This window comes from Lithobates pipiens, unplaced genomic scaffold (genome assembly GCF_037356315.1).
Source record: "Lithobates pipiens isolate NorthernLeopardFrog02 unplaced genomic scaffold, aLitPip1_a1.2 Scaffold_7, whole genome shotgun sequence".
Taxonomy (NCBI): Eukaryota; Metazoa; Chordata; class Amphibia; order Anura; family Ranidae; genus Lithobates; species Lithobates pipiens.
In genome coordinates this window covers 3,041,717-3,064,353 of record NW_027507892.1, presented here as the reverse complement: position 1 = coordinate 3,064,353, position 22,637 = coordinate 3,041,717, and the positions used below count along the sequence as shown (strand labels likewise).

Genomic DNA, 22,637 nt, shown 5'->3' with positions numbered 1-22,637 from the left:
GTCGATCATGTTTAAGACTTTCCTACTGTGCTGCTGTTTACCCACACCACGGGTGCAGCGTAGCGCACCTGTGTCTATCCTGCAGGTTAACCGAACTTTGCCATAGACTCGGCTTATGGGACTCTGCAGCCACTTTCTTCCTCTACCACCAGCTTCATTTACAACACTGATGCTGTGGTATGACGGGTCGGCAACCTGCGATCTGGGACAACGGAGCGATCCCCGCTGAGCAAGCGGATCATTACTGATTCGTCCCGTGTGAAAGGGGCCTTACATTATACACTTTTCTTTCCTTCAACCATGGGTTGAAGAAAAGAAAATTGCTCAATCCCTCCCCCCCCATCAACATGGTCAGTGTTAATGGGGGAATCCATCCCACAGAGGTTTCCCAGCAATCAGAATACAATGATCACTGCCAGCAAGCTATAGCCACCGGCAGTGCCAGCAAGCTATAGCCACCGGCAGTGATCGCATGAAAAAAAATCTGATAGGCGGTTGTTCTGAAGCTGATCAATGGATCAGCTTCAGTACAACCAGCCTGCCCATAGAAGGATCGGTTCCTGCTGCACCACCTGAAATTTGATCCGTCTTTGGCCGGACTAAAGCCGCGTACACACGGGCGGACTGTATGGCCAACTTAGTCCGTCAGACAATCCGACGGACAGTCCGTCCTACTTTCGAAAGGACTTGACCACACACGGATGCAAAACAGTCCGTCGAAAGTTTGCGCGATGATGTGTACAGCACGTACGACGGGACTAGAAATAGGAAGTCCAATACACAGCAATGCAACCTTTCGCCGTGTAAATCCTTTCTGAGCATGCGCCATACTTAGTCCGTCGAACTAGCCTACTTACGAGCGGATTGTCCGCTGAAACCAAAGTACGACGGACAATATTACGGAAATTCCGAAATACTTAGTCCGCCAGACTGCACGCTGAAAAAGTCAGCTGAAGCCCACACACGAGCGGACTGTCCGCTGAAATGTGTTTCGACGGACTAAGTTGGCCAGACAGTCCGCCCGTGTGTACGCGGCTTTAGAGTAGATTTAGATGTGCATCTAAATCTCCCTTGCATCTAAAGCCCAATCCGCAGTCGGATTGCGCTCCAGAGGTTACTGACAGGTGGTGGGGACGCAATGCGACGCCTCCTCATTGCCTGTTTTAACCCCATTTGCAATGACGCATTGCACGCGGTTTCGGGCGTTTGCGGCACTTCCCTTTTGACATGCATGTGTACCGTTTGGCGGGCTTGCCGCTCACCGATCACTACATGTTGAATCAACTTTCCTGCGGCCTGCCAGGTTGCGTGCTCCAATAAGGGTTTGGTATGGATTTTGGGGGAACCCCTATGCCAGGGGTGCCCAAACTTTTTAAGAGCGAGGGCCACTTAAGCAACTTGGTAACCAGTCACGGGCCTCAGTGATGATTTTTTAGAGGATCGGAGGCAGGGAGGAGTAGACGGACAAAAGTCTGTTTACATCTGCCGCTCTGAGGAAGTGAATTGAGGGTCCGATTGGGTAGGGTCGATCATGTTTAAGACTTTCCTACTGTGCTGCTGTTTACCCACACCACGGGTGCAGCGTAGCGCACCTGTGTCTATCCTGCAGGTTAACCGAACTTTGCCATAGACTCGGCTTATGGGACTCTGCAGCCACTTTCTTCCTCTACCACCAGCTTCATTTACAACACTGATGCTGTGGTATGACGGGTCGGCAACCTGCGATCTGGGCTTGCTAACCTGCCATTCCAGAGCAGGAGGTCGCGGGCCACATCAGAGGGCTCCGGGCCACTGGTTGGCCACCCCTGCCCTATGCCATTTTTTTTTATTTGGCGCAGGGTGACACCCACACAATTTTTTTTTTTTTGGTTCATGGTTCCCCTTAATATTCATACCAGACCCAAAGGGCCTGGTAATGGACTGGGGGCAGGAACTCCCTGCCATTTTTTTCAATAAGTCTTATCTATATTGTCGAGACCTCCTCTGTAACGCAAAGCATGCATTGATATATGTCCCCTGGGGCAGGACCCGGGTCCCCAAACACTTTTTTTTTTTTCGGTGGAGAACTAAGGAGTTGGTTGTCTTTTATGTCTACACAACAACATATACAGAGCCAAACAATTGCATTTTCCTCCAGAACGATTTATATACAAGTATCTCTTGTCGCTCTCTTAGCCCAGGACTGCACTTCTCCACATCACAGGCAGATGTACTCGCCCTACAGGTGGGGTCGTGGAAGAGGCGGATGTACCTCAAAACATGGAGACACCACATCTATCCTGAGAAGAGTGGAGAACGTCTGTGTGCCCCATCAAAACCACATTCTGGATCTCACTTTCACCCATTCTTCATGGTGTTGGGACATGTTCTGCCATTGTGTAACCATGGTGGAGGCTTGAACAATGACAGATGGCGAATAGTCACTATGGAGCTCTGAAGGCGGTCTTCGGTACCGATGGAGAATTTCTTGCCCACTTTCACATATCCGACGTTGTAGGAACAGTTTAGCGAGTGCAGAATTCATTGTTCCTCCACATAGTGTCCATGAAGAGTCCCAGCGGCTTCTAGAAGAAATCTGAGGCCTGCACTCTGGGGGCCACCGGACTGGGTGTTTTCAGGACACCATGCTGCGGTCGCTGGTCTGGATTGAAGGGAACTCAGGATGAACCAGTTGGACTGACCAGAAGACTGCGATCCGTCCGCTTAAACTCTGCAGTCATGTTCTTGTTCAGACTGAAGGTGACTGAGTTGCAATTTTGGTCTTTGCGGATCTTCCTTCAGTTTTTGAGCTTTTCACATATAGAGATTTTGGGGCCTCCGACTTGCGGAAAGCAACAAAGTCCTGGGCCGTGGAGGTGACCTTCGCAGTTGAGGAGACTTTTGCTGGTGGAGTTGCTGGAGCTGCTGGAGTAGTAACTGAAGACATCTCTGATTTATTACTGATTATCCGACTCCTCATGAGGGCCCACCTCCGCCTCATCAGTGACACCTCCCGGAGAGGCAGAACACTGAGGCTGAGCCGTAGCAGGCGGCTTCTCCTCTTCTTCACATGGGCCTTAGCGGATAGCGTGTCATCGATGTGCACGGCGTCATGTGACCGAGCTGCCTTGGTGGGGCGCTCTTTGCTATCGGTGTCCTCGGTCTTCTCAGTCTCCCATTGAGCCGTGAGTGGTCCGCCTCCCTCGCAGTGCAGGAAACTTTCTTCTTCTTCTTACATTTCCTCATAGCTGGTGGTCCCTCTGCCTTTCCCGGCTCCTCCGGCGGATCTCCGGGTGCTGAACCCCCCTGCCGACGTTTCCTCTTCTCCGGCTCGGGGATGAAGCGGTGCTTCTCCAGCATCAGCCGGTTTTGAATTTTTTTCTGCCTTTTGCGGAATCTCCAGCTACTGAATTCATCATCATCCTCCTCCGTGGAGACCTCCTCCGGGAAGTCATCATGTGGGAATACACCTTCTGCTAGATCTTTGAACCTTTTCACCAGCCGGTAGAGACACTTGCAGTTGCGGGATGGGAGGGTTTGCTGACTTGCAAGGCCGAAGAGTCTATCCGATACAGCCTGATAGTCAAACTGCAGCACAGGGCCGATGTCTTCCTCATCCTGGGCTGGAAGTCCCCCTGACCTGGAGCCACCATCACCAGCCGTCTCCTCATCGGTCGGGTCATGTCCCACTTCTTTGATGAGCTCTTCAATAGCAAAAAGGGCCTGATCCAGAATGATCTGAAATATCCCATTCACCACCGACTGCTGGAGGATTGCATCCATAGTCTTAGCGGCAATCTGGCAAAACGGTTTGATGAGTTTCAAGTTTACATCAGCCGTCAGCTCCGTAGAGCCAGTCTTCTCCAAATAGATGTCTATGGGATGGTGCTGAACTCCCCGTGACGCCTCCGTCTTCAGAACTTCCTCCACCAGAATCAAGAGAAACTCCTCCACCATGCTCTCCTCCCAGTCGGCCTGTTGGACCAGTTGTGCGGACTGGTTCAGGACTAATCGGACCAGCGTGTAGAACTTATCCAGGTGGAGGCGATCAATCCCATCCCATTCCCGATTCAGAGTCTGCCAGAACGCTCGGAGGAAGAGATTTTATGATTCTCTGGTGTGAAGCATGTGAACGAGCTGTGACATGTTCTTTGCCAGTTCTTCCTGCAGCAGAGGCTTGTCCTGCATCCACAAACAGTAGAAGAGACCCTTCCAGATCTTACATAACTCATCGCCTGAGAACTCCCCCTCCCGGCTCCTCTCCCTCAGGTAGGCCCGCAGTCTCCGTAGGACCCAGTCTCGGGTCTTCTTCTCATTCCCAGGCAGTTTCTGCGCCAGAGTCACACACGGGTCCGCCATGCTGCGCTCACGTTGGCCGCTTCCAGTCCCTGAAGAATGACGTCATCCCCAAACACTTTTTATGTCAATAACTTGCATATAAGCCTTTAAAATTAGCACTTTTGATTCCTCATGTTAGTGTCCCATAGACTTTAACAGTGTTCGGTGTTCATCCAAACAACCAAAGTTCGGCCCGAACTTATGCTCGGGCCGAACCGTTCGCCTATCCCTAGTAATGACTAGGATGTTTATACCTCAAAAATTCAATTTCTCTTTGCCACCCCTTGAGTCTTTCTTTCAGACTAAGCAGCAATTTTTTTGCATACTTTCTTTTTAACCACTTGATCTCTGGAAGATTTTACCCTCTTTATGACCAGGCCATTTTTTGCTATTCAGCATTGCACTACTTTAACTGCTTGCGGACCGCCCACTGCACATATACTGGCTCAGCTGCACAAAGCAACGTACCTGTATTTCGCTCTGATCACTGTATTAGTGTCACTGGTTACCACAAAGTGTCAGCTTGTGTCCAATTGTCCGCTGCAATATTGCAGTCCCACTATAAGTCTCTGATCGCCACCATTACTAGTATGAAAAAAAAATTAAATTCCAATATATATACCATAGTTTGTAGACGCTATAACGTCAGCATATACCAATCAATATATGCGTATTGGGATTTTTTACCGAAAATATGTAGCAGAATACATATTGGGGTAAAATGATGAAGACATTTTTTATTTATTTTTTTAATCATTTTTATTGGATATGTTTTATAGCAGAAAGTAAAAAATATTGTTATTTTTTTTCAAAATTGTCAGTTGTTTTTTGTTTTTAGCGCAAAACAGAAAACATGCAGAAGCTCTATTTGGGGGAAAAAAGGACATCAATTTTATTTGGGTAAAGCGTTGCATGACTGCGCAATTGTCAGTTAACCCAGAAAGGTTTTAGCCCCTTAATGACCAGGCCTTTTTTTGGGATCCGGTACTGCGTTATTTAATTGACAATTACGTGGTCGTGCGACGCTGTACCCAAATAAAAAATGTCCCCCACCACCACAAATAGAGATTTCTTTTGGTGGTATTCGATCACCTCTACGGTTTTTATCTTTTGCGCTATGAACAAAACGAGACCAACAATTTTGAACAAAAAAACAATATTTCTACTTTCTGCTATAAAACTAACATATCCAATAAAAATTTTAAAAAAATCTAATTACTTCATCAATTTAAGCTAATATGTATTCTGCTACATAATTTTGATAAAAAAAATCACAATAAGCGTGTATTGATTGGTTTGTGCAAAAGCTATCGTGTCTACAGGCTATGGGATATTTTTTTTTTTTTTTTACTAGTAATGGCGGCGATCAGCAATTTTTAGAGGGACTGCGACATTGCGGCAGACAAATCGGACACCTAACTGACACTTTTGACACTTTTTTGGGGACCAGTGACACCAATACATTTATCAGTGCTAAAAATATGCACTGTTACTGTACTAATGACACTGGCTGGGAAGGAGTTAAAATCAGGGGCGCTCAAAGGGTTAACTGTGTGCCTAGCTGGTGCTTGCTAACTGTGTGGGGGAGGTTCTCTGACTGGGTGAAGACAGAGATCGGTGTTCCTGCTCAGCAGAAACACTGAACTCTGTCTTCTCCCCTGCCTATACAGTGATCTGCCTTGCTTACATAGGAAGCTCACAGTTCTGCCTCACTGGGGAACAATCGCAGGTGGCATCCCCCGTGTCCAATCAGCACGCAATCTCGTGCGCGCCCCCCCCCCCCCCCAGTGTCTATTTTGCACGAAATGCCATACAGGTACGTTGTTTCGCGCAATAGAGCCGACCTGCTGCAGTACAAGTGCGGTAGGCAGTCGACAAGTGGTTAACGTAACAGTGCCATATAACAAAAAATGGCCTGGTCACGAAGGGGTTTAAAACGGAGCTCCAGTCCCCCCACCAAAAAAATAATACTGCAGCTGCTGACTTTTAGTATTAGGACACTTGTCCAGGGATCTCGCGATGTCGGCACCCCAGCCAATTTTTCAGTTGGCCTCTTTGGTACTGCCACCACCATTCCTTGTAAGGGAAACCGGCAGTAAAGTGGGGAGCCGAAGTGGTTAATAACATAACTGCACATGGTTATTATATAATCATTAAAACAGTCAAAGGGAGTCATCTTAAAACCGAAAAATAAGCTTTCTGCTATGTAGGGGTTAAAAGGGAATTACTATTACTTCAAAGTTGGATGAAAGCCCCAGCATGTGACTCTGCACCCCCTGAAGGCCAGGAGTTAATGTATGAGTCATTTTTATCACTACCTTGGCCTCCTCCCTGCAATGTCTTTTGTACCTCATCGCTGTGCTTTTGGCAAGGTGCTGCCTCTACGCAAACATCATTTTAGTTTTTTTGTCCCTTCTGCACAGTTAGCAGAAGTTGCCATATTTGGACTTTGCGTGAGTCTGGCCATCAGCACTTGTCCAGTCTGCAGCTCAATGTAAATCACAAGCATTGCTCTCCAGACAATAGAGCAGCAGCTGCCAACATCTGAGCTGCGGCGATAAAAAATAATGTGTTGAGTTACAGCCAAGAGGCTGGCGGAGCGACAGCACATTACAAGAGATGAAAAAAAAAAAAGCCTCTCCGTAGAGGGTGAGCATAAGAAATGTACACACACCAGTTAAAGACATTGTTCTATCAAACTTGCTAGAACATCATAGTAAGAGATTCTGTGCTAAAAGATGAGAACACTTTGCCCTTCAGCCTAAAGTTGGTAGATACCCAGAAAGACATTAATGTTTATGCATGGCTGGGATTTGCTGATTCCGGTGCACTGGTGACCGTTTTCTTTTACCTTTGATCAGAATAATTAGGATAGGTCTCAACCTCTATTAATGTCTTACTACTTTCAAGGAAAAACAAATACTTTATCCTGTTTCATCTGTAAACATTTTACTGTATGCATGGAGTGTACATCTTCCTTCTGTAATTTATGTTGAAAAACAGCTACAGGTTACGTCTTTTTACTACTGAAGCCTGAACTCCTGGGAAAGGTACAATGCTCCCTGTACTGCAAGGCCTTGTTTGTACTTGCTGTCAGGAACCATGAAACAGACTGAGACAGAAGTACAATCAAATCACACTTGTTTATTACTAAAAATAAAAAGGTAAATAGAAAAAAGCGTAGTCAAGCATAGCCAGAGTCCAGTAGCCAGATCGGGTAGTCAGCCAGTCCAAAGTTAATTAACCAGATTGGGTAATCAGCCAGGCCAGAAGTCAGGGATCCAAGGAGAGCAACCGCAAGCAGGATAAGAAGCCAGGAGGGATGTCAGCAAGCCAGTCTTGAAACAAACAGCAGGAGATGGTTCCTTGTGATGTGACCAACGCGAAGGCAAAGGAAAAAGTGAGCTGGAAGGCTTTAAATAGGCAGGTAAGACGAGCATCATCGGGAACAGCTGGTAACTGTGGAAAGAGAAGAGAGCTGGCAATTAGCCGACAGCTGAGCGGCCAGCACAGAGGAGGAAGGGCTAAGCCAGCCCTGACACTTGCCTCCTAGAAAATGGACATTACTGCTCTAACCCAAAATAACTGAAAAAACAAGCAGCTACATACACATTGTGACAAACGTGGATAAATCTAGGTAAAAAATGTAGCGCTAACCTATAAAAACAGATATGTTAATATAAGTGAGGTGATAAAGGATGATACTAATTAATCAAAAATACAAATGTATAAATAACATGTGAAATGTCCATTTAGAAAAGGTGATATATGATAGGGTGGAACAACCCAAAAACTCAAACCGCTGAAAAAATGTCAAACCAGTGGAAAAAATTATAAAGTGTAGTCCAACATGTACTATGGTGAAAACCGAAGTCTGGGCATCCAACACAAGATAATAAAAAGTCAGAAAAAAAAAAAAAAAATTGATGCTGAACACTGTCCGTTGTGGAAGACATCAAAGGTAATACATTATCAACAATGAAGTGAAGTGCCTGTGCCCTTACCGGAACGGGTGGACTCCAATGTCAGCAAAAAGGAGTCATACAGGCATGATGCCACAAATGGCTGCTGTATGGAACTCCAAAGGGTCCAGGACCTCCAAGATATAATCCAGGGGAAGGATGGAAAACCTCCAAAAGGACCTCCAATCACAGGGACCTCAGGACTGGATCTGGATGGTAAGATCAACAGGACACCAGAGCCACCCGTATCGGGATAATATGCGGGGAAAGAAAAAGCTTCCACATAATGTAGTTCAAAAATGGCAATTTATTTCTAAAAACCATCCCAAAAAAATGTAATCATGAGCTAAAAGTACAGGGCAATGTGGAGAGCGATAAGCCTAGCCCTACGCGTTTCAACCAATGGGTCTTCAACAGGGGACATATATTATTATTATATAGGTTAGCGCTACATTTTTTACCTACATTTTTTTTTTCACATGGGCTTTCCGATCAGGTCCGCCTGTCAGTTTTTCAGGCAGACCTGATTGGGCGCTCCATTCACCCCTATGGGGCAGCGGATGTCAGCGGTGACATGTCCACTGCTATACAATCCGATCTTGTCCGCCAAATCCAGACGGATGGAGGCCCTATTTTCCATCTGGAAAAAACAACAAAACAATACTGCGCTTGTGTGAAAAACTGTCAGAGGCAGCACCAATACCATGTGAGATATGACACAATAAACAATAAGGCCCCTTAACTCTGAGGCACTTGTAAAACACTGAGCACTTTTGAAGAGCTTTTCAGGCACTTTTGAAGCACTTTCGATTCATTTCAATGGAGAGGGGCATTTTTTCACCCCCCTGCCAGCGCACTGCCCCAGTGTGAAAGCATTCATTGATTTTAATGAAAATAGGTTTTCGTGAGCTTTTCAGGGGCTTTTTTTTTTTTAGCATGAAAGCGCATCAGTGTGAAAAGGGTCTAAGGAACAAGAAGGAACAAGAAAAAGTTGTGTCTCAAATCCCTAAGGCCCCTTACACACTGGGGCGGTGCGGGCGCCAGCAGGAAAACTGCAATATTTTTAGCACCGTTTTATCGGCGGTATTCGGCCGCTAGCGGAGCAGTTTTTCCCCCCTGCTAGCGGCCGAGAAAGGGTTAAAACCACTGCAAAGCGCCGCGATATAGCCTCGCTGCTCCATTCACACACCGCTCCTTCCCCGCTCCAAAGATGCTGCTAGCAGGACTTTTTTTACCGTCCTGCCAGCGCACCCGTGTGAGGAGCGGCTTTTTCAGGTGCTATTTTTAGCGCTGTAGCGCCTGCAAAGCGCTCCAGTGTTAAAGGGATCTTAATAACAAAAAGTCCACACTATACTGAACGGTCCAAGTGACAAAATTAGAATGCAAAACAATGTGATGTTTGATTCAAGTGCTTGTATATAGATGTATGTATGTAGATAATCCAAGAATATTCTCCACCATGTGACAACACCAACATTGAGATATGGATGTACCCTTACCACAATAGGTGCGAGGATACACAGAGTAGTTACCGCAAGTCTTTTTATCTATATGCTGCCGTTTTTTATGGATTTTTTTATTGTACCATCTACCACCCTTTGGTTGGATGCTTTTGTTCCTCCAATAAATACCCTAAGGGTTTTTACACTATTTGGAGCCTTCTGCTTAATTTTGGGTATTGCTGGGTGCCTGGACGAGTCACACTGAGTGCGGACGGAAAGACGGACATCATCTGCACTACAGGGTCCCGGGACACGCTACAGCTGATAATTCCCATTGCACTTTTGACCTTCCATAATAGAGGGTCCACCTATTGTGGTAAGAGTAGATCCATATCTCAATGTTGGTGGATATTCTTGGATTATCTACATGCAAACACTTGAATCAAACATCACAGTTTTGCATTCTAATTTTGTCACTTGGACTGTTCAGTACAGTTTGGACCTATTGTTATTTAGGGATTTTCAGCGCAACTTTTTCTTATTCCCTATTTTCATCCGTCTGGCAGATCAGATGGGATTGGATGAAAACGGACAGCCTGTCCTGATCTCCCCATAGAGGAGAGGGGACTCTGAGAGGTCCGTCTCAGCACAGTGAGCGGTGATGGACCAGTCATCCGCTGAGAGCCTGAGCTGACCGCTCTCACCCCCTCCACAGCCCATCACCTCAGTAAGTGAGGAGGGGGCAGAGCAGAGAGCCACTGACTGACAGTCACCAGCTCTCTGCTTGCAGAGCTCTGAGAACCAAGCGGTTGGCGTTGTTAGATCGCTCGGTTCTCAGTGTTAGAGCCGGTGGGGGACAGATGCAGTATCGGACCGGTGCTGCATCCACCTAGGTAAGTATGATTCTGATTAAAAAAAAAAATCCCATCGCCATTTCACGAGTGTATGCAATTATAAAGAGTGACATGTTTGGTATCTATTTACTCAGCGTAACATCATCTTTCACATTATACAAAAATTGGGCTAACTTTACTGTTTTGTTTTTTAGAAATTCATGAAAAAGTGTCTCTTTTCCCAAAAAGTTGCGTTTAAAACACCGCCGCACAAATACGGTGTGACATAAAATATTGCAACAATCGCCATTTTATTCTCTAGGTTCTCTGCTAAAAAATAGGCTTAGTCATGAAAGGGGTGTGATATTTTTGTCCCGCTGTCAAAATAGATCACAGCACCAACACCGCTTGTGTTGGTAAGGCGATCTGTCAGTTATTTTCCATTCAACCCGCTGGACTGAGACCAGGCTGAGGCGAGTATTTATTATCTTTATTATCTTAGCTTTACAACCACTTTAAAAGAAGTATAGGCGACGCTTTAAATTTTTTTTATGGTTACCAGGTTAGAGTCACAGAGAAGGTCTAGTGCTAGAATCATTTCTCTTGCTCTGCCGATCGCGGCGATACCTCACATGTGTGATTTGAAAATCATTTACAAATGCGGGCGTGACTCCCGTATGCATTTTTTTTTTGCTGCGCAAGCTCACGGGGGCGCTTTAAAACATTTTTATTTCTTTTTTTCTTATTTATTTTTATATTATTAAATTGTGTTTTAAAAAAAAAAAAAAAAACATTTTTGATCACCTTTATTGCTGTCACAAGGAATGTAAACGTCCCTCGTGCAAGTAATAGCTGGTGACAGGTACTCTTTATGGAGGGATCGGGGTCTAAAAGACCCCCAATCCCTCCTTTTGCACTTCAAAGTATTCAGATCGCTGTTTTCAGAGATTCTGAATACTGTATATTTTTTTGAAACCGGCGCCATTGGTAAAACAGGAAGTGACGTTGTGGCGTCGCTTCCGTGTTTACAATCGGGAGACTGGAACAAAGCCATTTCCAGCTTCGTTCCAGTCTGACACTAGGCGCCGGAAGAGCCGGATCGTCAACCGGGTCTCACAGTGGGACGGGAGGCCCGGTCAGAGCGGCGGGAGGGGGGGATGTCCCCTCCCACTCCTCTGGGATAACAGCCAATCGCTGTAAAGCCAATCGGCCGCTCTAAACAACGGTACCGGGATGATGCCTGCAGCTGCTGCCATCATAATCCCGGTATGACCCCCGAATGCCAAGGCTGCACTTCTACATACGCTCGGCGGGAAGGAGATACGCAAGGAGATAATCGCATGATAACTAGAGATGGAAATCGTGTGGAGGATAGGGTTGCTATGAATTGTAAGGGGAGGGCGTTGAACTCCTTAGGCCCCTTTAACACGGGGGGTCCAATTGGGTCCACCTATCTGTTTTTCAGGCGTTACCGATTGGTTATTCTCCTCTATGGAGCACCGGATGTAAGCGGACTTGTTTATATGTCTGTTTACACCTGCCTACCTCCAACTCGGGTTTCCCAAACTCTATTCTTGGTAGAGTAGCAGTTAGAACTCATGTCACCCTTGTGGCTATGTCACTGTTGACAACTTTCCAACTACAGGAAAGGCTGTAAAAATACCCCTGTGCACAGGTTGCTGGCCTGATGAGTAAGGAGCTGCTCCCTCTGCGACTGGAATGCTGCAGAAAGTCACTTGTCGGTGAGAGAGCGCTGCTTTGTTCATTCAACCAGCGAGGAAGCGACCTGTGCAAGTGGGTGAGTATTCTGCTCTGTTTTGCATATGCAGCCAGCTTGTTCAGAGAGAGAAATACATACAGTATCTCACAAAAGTAAGTACACCCCTCACATTTTTATCAATATTTTATTCTATCTTTTTATGTGATAACACTGAAGAAATTACACTTGGCTACAATGTAAAGTAGTGAGTGTACAGCTTGTATAACAGTGTAAATTTGCTGTCCCCTCAAAATAACTCAACACACAGCCATTAATGTCTAAACCGCTGCAAACAAAAGTGAGTACGCCCCTAAGTGAAAATGTCCAAATTGGCCCCAATTAGCCATTTTATCGCTCTCACTCTCTCATACTGGTCACTGGAAATTCAACATGGCAGATCTGAGGATCTGAAAAAATAATTGTTGCTCTACATAAAGATGGCATAGGCCAGTGATGGCGACCCTTGGCACCCCAGATGTTTTAGAACTACATTCCCCATGATGCTTGTGCACTCTGCAGTGTATTTGAGCATCATGGGAAATATAGTTACAAAACTTCTGGGGTGCCAAGGTTCGCCATCACTGGCCTAGGCTATAAGAAGATTGGCAAGACCCTGAAACTGAGCTGCAGCACGGTGGCCAAGACCATACAGCGGTATAACAGGACAGGTTCCACTCAGAACAGGCCTCTCCATGGTCCATCAAAGAAGTTGAGTGCATGTGCGCAGCGTCATATCCAGAGGTTGTGTTTGGGAAATAGACGTATGAGTGCTGCCAGCATTGCTGTATGTGCAGGAGAGGAGTACGGAAGTATGACAGTGGGCAGCATGTGCAGGAAAGGAGTGCAGAAGTATGACAGTGGGCAGTATGTTCAGGAGAGGAGTGCAAAGTATGACAGTGGGCAGTATGTGCAGGAGAGGAGTGCGGAAGTATGACAGTGGGCAGTATGCAGGAGAGGAGTATGGAAGTATGACAGTGGGCAGTATGTTCAGGACAGGAGTGCACAAGTATGACAGTGGGCAGTATGTGCAGGAGAGGAGTGCGAAGTATGACAGTGGGCAGTATGTGCAGGAGAGGAGTATGGAAGTATGACAGTGGGCAGTATGTTCAGGAGAGGAGTGCGGAAGTATGACAGTGGGCAGTATGTTCAGGAGAGGAGTGCGGAAGTATGACAGTGGGCAGTGTGCGCAGGAGAGGAGTACGGAAATATGACAGTGGGGAGAAGTGCGTGTTGGGGGTTAAAACGGCCATACAAGAATATCATTGGGTCCCGTGGAGGGATGACTGTCAATAGGTAGAATATCAGTCAGTGAGAAAGGGTGGGCATGAGGAGGAAGGGATGTCAGTGCTGGGGGGGGGGGGAGCTGGGGGGTGTGAGGGCACAAGGTGGTCAGACACACAGGAATGAGGAGGAAAAATCGCTTCTGATGGCAGAATATCACCCACTAGCAACACAAAACTCTAACTTAGGTAGACCAGATTAAAAAGGAAAGTATGCTGACAAATCAAAGCTTTTATATTATTAAAGATACACTTTTTTTTTTTTTGCATTTAGATTTGGGAAGATCTCGAGAGCTGCAATACGTGTATGTGGATAATAACATCCAGCTGAAGGGTCTCCCTTCCTATCTCTACAATAAAGTGATTGGTTGCAGCGGGTAAGCCATTCCCATTTGCCACATATAGTGTTACCTAGGAATCGTTTTCTGCATCCCTGTGCAATAAATGTTGTACTGTGTATATGTGTAACTAGATCGTTTTGCACTTCCTAAAAGCTTTTGTATTTTTACATTGACATGTAGTCTTCTGCTGTTAGCAATTTGCATTTACAATAAATATTATTACTATATGATGATCTATCCTTTGAAACTGAGACACAGCTTGACAGAATGAACAGGGGGTTTGTTGCTTGAACCTGCTCCAGCTCACACAATGTTTTGTTGCCTTTCCCTTCTCTGCTAGTGAAGGTGGAATGTGTTAGACCTCATTCACAACAACTGTGATGTGATGTTGCTACTGTGATGGAAGGGTGACTTTGATGGGGACTCTAATAGGGACTTTAATCTAAGAGGGATTTTTTTCGGCCCCAAATATCTGTAAAATATATGAAGTGATCCTTGTGCCAAAACATTTGGAGGCCCCTGATATATACACTATATTACCAAAAGTATTGGAACGCCTGCCTTTACATTAACTTTAATGGCATCCCAGTCTTAGTCTGTAGGGTTCAATATTGAGTTGGCCCACCCTTTGCAGCTATAACAACTTCAACTCTTCTGGGAAAGCTGTCCACAAGGTTTAGGAGTGTGTCTATGGGAATGTTTGATCATTCTTCCAGAAGAGCATTTGTGAGGTCAGGCACTGATGTTGGACAAGAAGGTCTGGATTGCAGTCTCGGCTCAAATTCATCCCAAATGTGTTCTGTCAGGTTGAGGTCAGGACTCTGTGCAGGCCAGTCAAGTTCCTCCACCCCCAAACTCACTCATCCATGTGTTTATGGACTTTGCTTTGTGCACTGGTCCAAATCATTTGGTGGACGGGGATTATGGCATGGGGTTGTTTTTCAGGGGTTCCAGTAATGGGAACACTTAAAATGATTGTAAAGTCTCACTTTAAAAAAAAAATTAATAATAATAACAAACATGCTTATACTTACCTCCTCTGTGCAGTTGGTTTTGCATAGAGCAGCCCAGATCCTTCTCTTCTCTGGTTCCTCTTCGCTGCTCCCGGCTCCACCCCTCCTAACGAGTGCCCCCATAGACCAGCAGCTTGTTATGGGGGCACCAGAGCCAAGCTGCAGCCCCGTGTGTTCATTCAGACACGCAGCTTCCGCTCTGCCCTGCCCCCGCTTTCCCCTGATTGATAGCCGCGGGAGCCTATGGTGCCGGGCCTGTGCCCCAGCCAATCAGGAGGTTGAGTCGCGGATGGCCGAGGGAATCGTGGACATAGCCGTGTAGAGAAGGGGGTCAGGGTAAGTGTTTGGGGGTGCTGGGGGGCTGCTACACACAAGGACATGCGGGCACTGGGCTATGGGACTCCAGAGCTGTCTACCTCTGCCTCACAATTCTTTCTCCTCCTCTCTCCCCGAACATCGCAAGGAGCTAAAGAGACACAGTAACAAAAGCAGAGATAGTGGAGTGCGCAGGGGTAGGGGGGAAAAAAGAGAGCTGCGGCGCCTCTCTCAATCCAGAGGCGTGCCCAGTGTCGCCCTCTGGCGGGTGTCAGCTGGGTGCGGCCCGCTTCCCCCTAGCGACGCTACTGGGTGCTCTATGCCCTGGGACCATCCTTTTTCAAGCCAATTCTAAAGGGAAATAAAACAACTCGTAAAACTTTGTGTCCATGCGTCCGGCGCTCCTGCATGGAGATTGGGGGGGGGGGGGGGGCAGCACTCCTGTGCCCAATGTGGACAGGCCGCCGCTGGTGTAAAGGCAGGTGTCCCAAAACTTTTGGGGTGTGTGTGTGTGTATATGTGTGTGTGTGTGTATATATGTGTGTGTGTGTGTGTGTGTGTGTGTGTGTGTGTGTGTGTGTGTGTGTGTGTGTATATATATATATATATATTATATATTTTTTTATATTTATTTGTTTCCTCAGCAAATTTGGAGTTTATTTTATATGCAGTGCAAAGTGTGGAGATGTCTTGTGGATCTATTCGAGGTGTTTTTTGTGAGTTCCTGTTTAGAACGCTACCGAGTCTGTTTGGATGGAGGCCAAAGAATGATCACTATTTTCCACTGCAAAGTGATTGGAAATGGCTACCTGCTAAGAGCTTGGCGTACATTCTCTAATAAAGCGCCGGCTTAGTTTCGTAGAACTCTAGATGCCTCTGTCAGAGAATTCCAGGAAAGAAAAGACACCTCATGATGTTATGTTTAACAGTTTCCTTCCTTTCTTCCCTCACAGCTGCGGCTCTCCCGTTCCAGTATCTGAAACAAAGCTCCTTTCCTTCACCTCTGGACCACTCAGCGTCCATCTGCCGGCGGAGGTGAAGGGCATCGGATTGCCATGTGATTCAGTGTTGCCTCTACAGGAACTGGCACTGCGTTCTCTTCATGCTGCACTATGCTCGTTCTTACCAGGTGAAAGCACCGTCTTCACACATTCGTATGTAAAGCAGAAAAGTGTTTTCTCTCTGTATATCAATCACACACATTCTGCAGGACTTACTCATCTCACACAAGGGTACATGTGATGTATGTAGATCATGGGTGTTGTTTGAATGCTCTGTGTTTTTTTTTTTTTATTTGAGCATTGGGTTGGGAATTGTTTTCTGATAGTTCCATTTATTTAAAATTTTGCGGGTTGAATTACTAGACATGTGCACTACCGATAAATTTGTTCATTTTGTTTTTTGTTTTTTTGTTTTCCTTTTTTTTTGGGTCATTCATTATCATTGCAATTCGTAAATTCATAAACTTGTAAATTCGAAAATAAGAAAGAAAATTCAAAAGTATAACTAACTAAAAAGAACTATTAAATTATAGGTATTTGGATTTTCCTTTCAAATTTGTCTGTTAGTGAATGCAACGAATACGAGTTTATCCGAAGTTACGAATTATCTGAAAATAATGAATCTAAACAAATGGAACAAAACAATAAATAATAATAAAATGTTTTTATTATTGTTATTTATTTGTTCAGATACAGCATTAGTTATTTCGGATAATTCGTAATTTCGGATAAATTCCTATTCGTTACGTTCACTAACAGCCAAATTTGAAAGGAAATTCCAATACCTGTGATTTAATAGTTGGTAATAGTTGCATTATTATTTCAGATTTTTCAAGTTTTCTGAAAAATTTGTTAAACAGGTTTTCCTTGATTTCGGATGTTTACGAATTAACGAATTTGCCGAAATTCGTTAAACGAATTCGGAACGAAAAACAATTGCACATGTCTATGAATTATTTCATGCCTCTTATATTTCTCTTTGGGACCTTGGGATGGCATATCTGCACCTGATTTTTGAGTGGCGCCTAACTGCCATAGCCATGATGGAACGAAAGGGTGCCAGCATTTCTTTGTTCATTTATTTTATATTATTAGCCACTTGACCACTGAATAGCCAGGGCATTTGTTGCTGTTCAGCACTGCACTACTTGAAATGACAATTCTGCTAAATGCCAATTTCTCAATCATACACAAACGAGAGTAACAAATAGTGTAGCGCTGGATGTTTGTAACAAAACCATACATAAATGAATTATGTGGTTACAAAAAACAAAATGTGAATGTGCTGAAAATGCAACAAAAAAAAAACTGTGAACACTAAAAATATTAATAACTAAATAATAGTGAGTCCCAGTAAAAAAAGTCCACATATATTAAGTGGTGCACAGATGTTGTGGTAGATATTCCTCACAAGGAAATCAGAGGGATGTTGTGGTAGATATTCCTCATAGGGAAATCAGGGAGTCCACAAATCAGGTGAAACCAAAGAAAGCGGCTTGTCTGAAGTGATTTCAAAGAATAGGTGAAATACTCTTACCAGAGAAGATGGACTCATCTGTCATATGACGGTTGAGCCAACAGCGCTTGGGGTCCACACATGGAACCAAAGGTAGATTGTTGGTAGTCCGAATGGATACTGTGTAGGCTTCCGATGTTAAAAGACTGTGGTGAACGTCTCTCGAAGCGTCTCTCAGAGTGTCAGGATCGGATGGGTTGCATTTGGGGTACCGACCCCAAATGTGGAAGGTGGTCCACAAAAAATATAAAGGAAAAAGAAAGCTGCAAATAGTGCAGGTCAGAGGGTAACCATTGCCCCTGTTGAAGACATATGTTGTTGAAACGCGTCGGGCTTGCATCTGGCACCCCACATTGCTCTTTCTTTTAATATCTATTTTCTGTGATCACATGTCATAATTTTGTTTATTTTTATGACTTTTTAAATAAAACCCAATGGTTACCCTCTGACCTGCACCATTTGGAGCTTTCTTTTTCCTTTATATTTTTTGTGGACCACCTTCCACATTTGGGGTCAGTACCCCAAATGCAACCCATCCGATCCTGACACTCTGAGAGACGCTTCGAGAGACGTTCACCACAGTCTTTTAACATCGGAAGCCTACACAGTATCCATTCGGACTACCAACAATCTACCTTTGGTTCCATGTGTGGACCCCAAGCGCTGTTGGCTCAACCGTCGTATGACAGATGAGTCCATCTTCTCTGGTAAGAGTATTTCACCTATTCTTTGAAATCACTTCAGACAAGCCGCTTTCTTTGGTTTCACCTGATTTGTGGACTCCCTGATTTCCTTATGAGGAATATCTACCACAACATCCCTCTGATTTCCTTGTGAGGAATATCTACCACAACATCTGTGCACCACTTAATATACGTGGACTTTTTTTACTGGGACTCACTATTTAGTTATTAATATTTTTAGTGTTCACAGTTTTTTTTTTGTTGCATTTTCAGCACATTCACATTTTGTTTTTTGTAACCACATAATTCATTTATGTATGGTTTTGTTACAAACATCCAGCGCTACACTATTTGTTACTTTTTATTCACTGAACTTTGTTTGTTTGAAGTGTTGGCAGCTGTTTTGAAGTTTTCAGTACTTGTTTGTTATAGCACAGTGTTTTCGCTTTAAATACACAAACGAGAGAAGAGCGCACAGGCTCTGGTGCCCCTTATTTTATGATAAAAACGTAATAAAAATGCACTCACAATAAAAAATAAAAATGCACTCTCAAGAAAAAATGAATCACAGCTTATCAATCTCATCTCCCCACCATAGTACTGTACACCAAAATCCTCTCACCCCCTTGACAGGAGTTCCAGCTGGCACTGTGGATATGGCAACAGTCCTGGATTGAATGCAGTTGCCGTTGTACTTGATCTCATGCATGCTGACAGTCTACATGCGCAGAAAAACGTGATTGGGGGCACGTGATGCGAGCAGCTGGCTGCTGATGGGCTGTGTGAGCCGTTTGCTATGACAATGTGTTTCTGGAGAGCATAACCTCTTTTATCAAGCCCCTTGATTGGTCATACAACACTGTTCCCCAAATTAAATTGATATAATTTTTTTTTTTCACACATATAGAGCTTTCTTTTGGAAGTATTTGATCACCACTGGGTTTTTTTTTTTTTTTTTTTTACATAAATGAAAAAAAGACTGGAAATTTAGGGGAAAAAAACTTCTGTTCTAAAACATATCCAATAAAATGTAATTTCTTTTATAAATTTAGGCCAAAATGTATTCTGCTGCATGTCTTTGATAAAAAAAAATCCCAATAAGTTTATATTGGTTTGTGTGAAAGGTAGAGCGCAGTGATTCTCAACCAGGGTTCCTCCAGAGGTTACTAGGGGTTCCTTCAACATTGGGCAATTTCTGCCTCTCAGATAAGTTCCCTCTGTTCCCAAGATCCCATTGATCCTTTTTAGCGATCTGTATCTAGGTAATTCTTCTCAATGAGCACAAGTGTAAGGACCATTCTTCCCAACCACCATCACACCATTGTATCATGAATTGTAGATTTCTAATTTTTAGCAGGGGTTCCCCCGAGAGCGGAGAACTATTTCAAGGGTTCCTCTATGTTGGAAAGGTTGAGAAAGGCTGGTATAGCGTATATACAAACGATGGTATATACATTTGAATCAATATCAATCCACCACCTTCATCCAATCAGGTGGTGTGTGTGAGCAATTGGGTGGCAGCGCAGGCGCTCGATTGCTTTCCCCTGACAGGTAGGAGTCTGCCTGTCAGTTTTGCTCACAATCCCAATGGCTAGAGCCACTTATCTAAAAAAAAAAAAAAAAAAAATCACTTTGGACCTGGCAGCGAAAGGGTTAATAAGTAAATTAATCTGGACATTACAAATGGTGAACAGAGGAGCTTTCCTTTAGCTAAGGCTATATTGATCGTTCCTTTTTCTCTCTCAATAAATTTTTTTTATTGAAAGGTTTTAAAGAATACAGTGTGCAACTGCAATCAGATATACAGTTGGGAGTATAATATCAATGACTTGCAAGTCAATAGCAGTTGTACAACAAGTAGAGATATTGTAGCAAATGACAAAGCATTTTGATCACTCCTTTTTCACTGCAAGACCCTAACAAATACTGGTCTTCAAGTTAATTTACTCAAACCAAGCCTAAAGGTTAACTCCCCTTTTCGTGGGGAAAAAGAAACAGTAAATAAAAATAATAATCTAGTATATACAATCAGAATTAGAATGCATTAAGATAAAAAAAAAATTTTTTTTTACAGCCACTTTATTGCATTCTCTGCAATAAGGTAAAAAACATTTTTGGTGCAGTTCCCCTCTTGACCCCCCCCCCCCCCCAACACCTACCTGAGCCCAATCTTGATCCAGCAGTGTGCCAGAGAACAACTGCGCTGCTTTCTCTCTCTCTCCCTCCTCACTGGACTCTGTGAGAGCAACAAGAGCCATTGGTTCAATCAAATCCAGTACTGAGGGGGTGGATCCAAGCCTGCATGAGTAACCTCTTGCTAGGGGGGGCTTACTTATAAGGCAGGAGGAGCCAGGAGCACAGAATAAGAGGAGGGTCGGGCTGCTCTGTGCAAAACCATTACACAGAGCTGGTAGGTAAGTATAACATGTTAGTTTTTATAAAAAAAAAATAATAATTTTTTTGTTTGTATCCTTGTCCCCTTCAATATTTAAGCACCTTAAAATCGTATTTATTTTCTAAAATTTCGGAAGCTTTTAAATCTGTTGCCTTTTACTGTATCTATCTGAAAATGTGAGGGAAGAACTTTTTTTTATTTTTCACCGAATTGCCTTATACTAACCGATATTTTCCGTTTGTTTTTAGATTTAAGTTGTCTGTCGCACATCTCATTGCCCAGAAGTCTTCTGGAGTTGTTGCAGTGCCCCCTGGGACATTGTCATCGCTGCAGTCAATCAATGTTTACCATAGTCTATCCAAAACTCTTTCCTCTGAGGGAGACCCCTATGGCCGGACTTCATCAAGGGTAATTTGAGAGACTGAATCATTTCTGTATATTAAACAGTTTATTCTATGTTTCTAAAATTCATAATAACCCCTGGTGAATCATTATCTTTAACCACTTCAGCCCTGGAATGATTTATCCCCTTCCTGACCTGAGCACTTTTTGTGATTCGGCACTGCGTCGCTTTAACTGACAATTGCGCGGTCGTGCGATGTTGCACCCAAACAAAATTGTCCTTTTTTTACCCACAAATATTCTTTTGGTGGTATTTTTTGCGCTATAAAGAAAAAAAGAGCAACAATTTTGAAAAAAAAGCAATATTTTTTACTTTTTTGCTATAATAAATATCCCCCGAAAATATTTAAAAAAAACGATTTTTTTCCTCAGCTTAGGCCAATATGTATTCTTCTACATATTTTTGTTAAAAAAAATTGCAATAAGCGTTTATTGATTGGTTTGCACAAAGTTATAGTGTTTACAAAATAGGGGCTAGTTTTATGGCACTTAAATTATTATTTTTTTTTTATTAGTAAAGTCGACGATCTGCGATTTTTATCATGACTGCGACATTATGGTGGACACATCAGAAAATGTTGTCACTATTTTGGGACCATTGTCCATTTATACAGCGATCAGTGCTATAAAAATGCACTGATTATTGTGTAAATGACACTGGCAGGGAAGGGGGCGATCAAGGGGTTAAGTGTGTCCTAGGGAGTGATTCTAACTGTGTGGGGGGTGGGCTACTACTCACATGACAGCGATCACTGCTCCCAATGACAGGGAGCAGTGATCTCTGTCATGTCACTAGGCAGAACGGGGAAATGCCTTGTTTACAAAGGCATCTCCCCCGTTCTTCTGCTCCGTGACACAATCGCAGGCACCCAGCGGACATGGAATCCGTGGGACCCACGGTTACAGAGCACACAGCGGGCGCGCAGGCTCACAATTCTGCATCTTAAGAGGGACGTGCCTGTATGCCCTTTTGCCCAACTGTGCCATTCTGCTCACGTATATCAGCGTGCGGCGGTTGGGAAGGGGTTAAGACTCCACTCACATATGTGCGAGTGTGTTTGCACATGCACATCGCAGGTACAGCAGCCCATTCATTCCAATGGACTACCCCACACATGGGAAAAGAAAACCTTGAGCATTTTAAGCATCACACCACTGCTTCCGATGCAATGGGGTGTAAATAAGAATTAATGGCACCCCTGCGTGTCTGCTAAAGTGCAGTACATTACTCTGCGGGTCAAGAAAAAGTGTGATTTTGAGTGCGTTCCCCGCTTGCAGAGATGTGAAGCGTGCCTTAGAAGTGCACATACCACAGCAACCTCCCAAACTTTCCCATCATGGATGAACCAGTGGCGGCCACCCCCCAATCCTTGCGCCT

General features: G+C 44.3%; 1 protein-coding gene and 1 pseudogene across 2 annotated transcripts in view; one reads left to right on the top strand and one right to left on the bottom strand.

Moving 5' to 3' along the window:
* Nucleotides 1–22,637, top strand: part of LOC143959303 (leucine-rich repeat-containing protein 28) — a 112,122-nt gene that overhangs the window by 77,898 nt on the left and 11,587 nt on the right. For both annotated transcript variants that reach the window (XM_077467995.1, XM_077467994.1), the window contains exons 7-9: nt 13,868–13,970; nt 16,216–16,391; nt 21,106–21,265. In XM_077467995.1, the coding sequence (XP_077324121.1) occupies nt 13,868–13,970; nt 16,216–16,391; nt 21,106–21,265 (439 nt within the window). The remainder of the gene's footprint in view (nt 1–13,867; nt 13,971–16,215; nt 16,392–21,105; nt 21,266–22,637) is intronic.
* On the bottom strand, nt 2,552–4,338 carry LOC143959314 (ribosomal RNA processing protein 1 homolog A pseudogene; annotated as a pseudogene).